The sequence below is a fragment of the Plasmopara halstedii genome, assembly GCF_900000015.1.
Source record: "Plasmopara halstedii genome assembly, contig: Scaffold_113, whole genome shotgun sequence".
In the NCBI taxonomy this organism is placed as follows: Eukaryota; Oomycota; class Peronosporomycetes; order Peronosporales; family Peronosporaceae; genus Plasmopara; species Plasmopara halstedii.
Genome location: NW_020187034.1, coordinates 111,693 through 113,841, shown reverse-complemented (window position 1 = coordinate 113,841; position 2,149 = coordinate 111,693). Strand labels below are relative to the sequence as shown.

Below are 2,149 nucleotides of genomic sequence, written 5' to 3'. Positions count from 1 at the left end.
GAGATGGCTAGCGCCACGCGCTGTTGCTCGGTCTGGAGCATGGCGGATGCGATGACCAACTCGACCTCTCTCACCCAGAGTAGGATACTATCTCCATCCTTCCCCTGAAAAACTTTAACGCTCACCATGAGCGGCTTAGGTCGGGGAAAGTCATCCGTCACAGACGGTGGCGTCATAGACGCGAACGATGCAGACATCTTCTGCTGCAGCGCGTTTTCGTAACTCGAAAACGCCTCTAGACGCGCACCGATTGCCTCGGGACCTTGTGTCACAAGGTGGTGCACGCCCTCAGGGCCAAGCAAAGACATCAGCCTATTAAGTCCGTCCTGCATGCCCTGGGACAGAGAAGAAAATTGTTCCATCCTCACCGAGGATTCGTCGAACCGACTCAGGTGTAGATTGACTACAAGTGGTACCAATTGCAGCGTGGCTGCCATAGCTTTGCGCTTGAGGGAGCGTCTTTAGGTCACCGACCTTTCGTTCTTTTCAAAAACCAAATACCAGTGCAGCGGATCGCAATCCGCTGCCTCTTAAAGTACTTAAAAGCCTTAATCTAGGCAAACGAACACTTCTGTTCAAAAGCGAAACTGATTTTTATTTATCTTTTTATCTTAATTTTAAAAGTTAAGATCTTCTTAAATATACCAAATATATATAGTAAAATCTAAATACCTGCATAACTGCTAGCTACCTAGCCACATACCGTATTCTTGTTTGGGTGCAGTCACACCATGCACATCTTGTGTGACACACACCCCTATTACCAGGGTACGTATAACCCCGTTACATAGAACGTAAGGTCGGTGACATTGACTTAGCTTTCCTCTAAGCAAAAGAGCTACCGCAGCCCCGTTGTACACTGCCCCCCTGAAAAGGTTGGGTGGACGCGAAAATCTCGAAGTAAGCGACGCATTGTGCAGAGACCGCATTCGACGATAATAAATTTTTTTCGATTTCGGAAGGAGATCTGTCATCATTTTGCCTGTGAATTTACTTTAAAATTCTGGACAGAATCCGCTCAATTGACAGAGAAGAAATCTGATCGCAGACGGGAGACCTGGTGAGGTAATTTCAGCATCTTTGTTATCTTCCCCTTCAACACAATTGTGTTGTTTATGTCTTCACACAGAGGTACGGGACGTAACGATGCATTCTTGCTCGCAGCCTCTAGTAGAAATTTTATCGCTATTGCTTCGTAAATGTCTGGCACGTAGCACAAGTAGCGTCATGGTGGGAGCGGGCAATAAGAAATTGAAGCTTGTCAGACATGTTGTGCTCCACGAGGACTTGTAGGTGAGCAACTCGTCGTGAATCTTATATTTTACCATTACATATAGATGCGGTTGTGAAATTGACGACGAATGCCTTTAGATGCAACTGTTCTATGCTTATATATCGCACAGATAAAGCTTTGATTTCATGTGCCGGCGTCAATTAGTGCACATAGGATCGAAATGAGCGTTCTGTCAGTAAACAAATTTGAGAGAACCTTTTAAGCAGCAAAAAAATCTGCTACTCATTTTAATAGTGATAAAAAAGTGCATACATTAGATGATATTTTAGTATAGACCATTCAATAATCTCGTGTAATGAATAGAGCGGTTGCACATATTAATCTATTACTATGCGTTTTTTTGTGTAGTAATTTCATCTCTTCTTACCAGAGGGTGATATGACTACTACATGCAGTACGGACATTACAAAAATTAGGTACATTTGCGGCACAAAAAATGGTAGCTGATTGTCTACTTGTACGCAATAAATATTAGCCTGTTTTGCCTTTTCTTTCAAACTAAATGAAAAGGGGCACTCAAATTGATAAATTCGCGTGATCTGGATATTGCAGTTTCATAAATTTCATTCACTCGTTTGACAAATCAAACAGGTTTAATCTTGTTTTTTGTATGTGGTCCACAGCGTTCCTCGTAAAAAACGTGGAGTCGGTCTCAACATGTACGAAATAGACGCGACAGGATCAGTTAATTCAGCTTTTCTTGTAGTCTGAAAGCCTGTAAGTTTTTCGAATTTGAACCCATCTCGAGGTTCAAGTTACACAACATCATTCTTTTCCTCAATAGAATCATTCGACTCTAACATAGGTGACCATTCTTCTCGCATCCTCAACTTTTAAAGGTAATGTTTTTGCACA

At 42.4% G+C, this 2,149-nt stretch overlaps 1 protein-coding gene across 1 annotated transcript; it reads right to left on the bottom strand.

Annotated features, from left to right (window-relative positions):
* Window positions 1-995: 995 nt before the first annotated feature.
* Window positions 996-1,229, bottom strand: PHALS_00501 (uncharacterized protein; the record flags this gene model as incomplete). The annotated part of the gene is made up of 2 exons (XM_024716935.1): window positions 996-1,087; window positions 1,136-1,229. 2 exons carry the CDS (start codon window positions 1,227-1,229, stop codon window positions 996-998), a joined length of 186 nt encoding a protein of 61 aa, XP_024572547.1.
* Window positions 1,230-2,149: the final 920 nt, after the last annotated feature.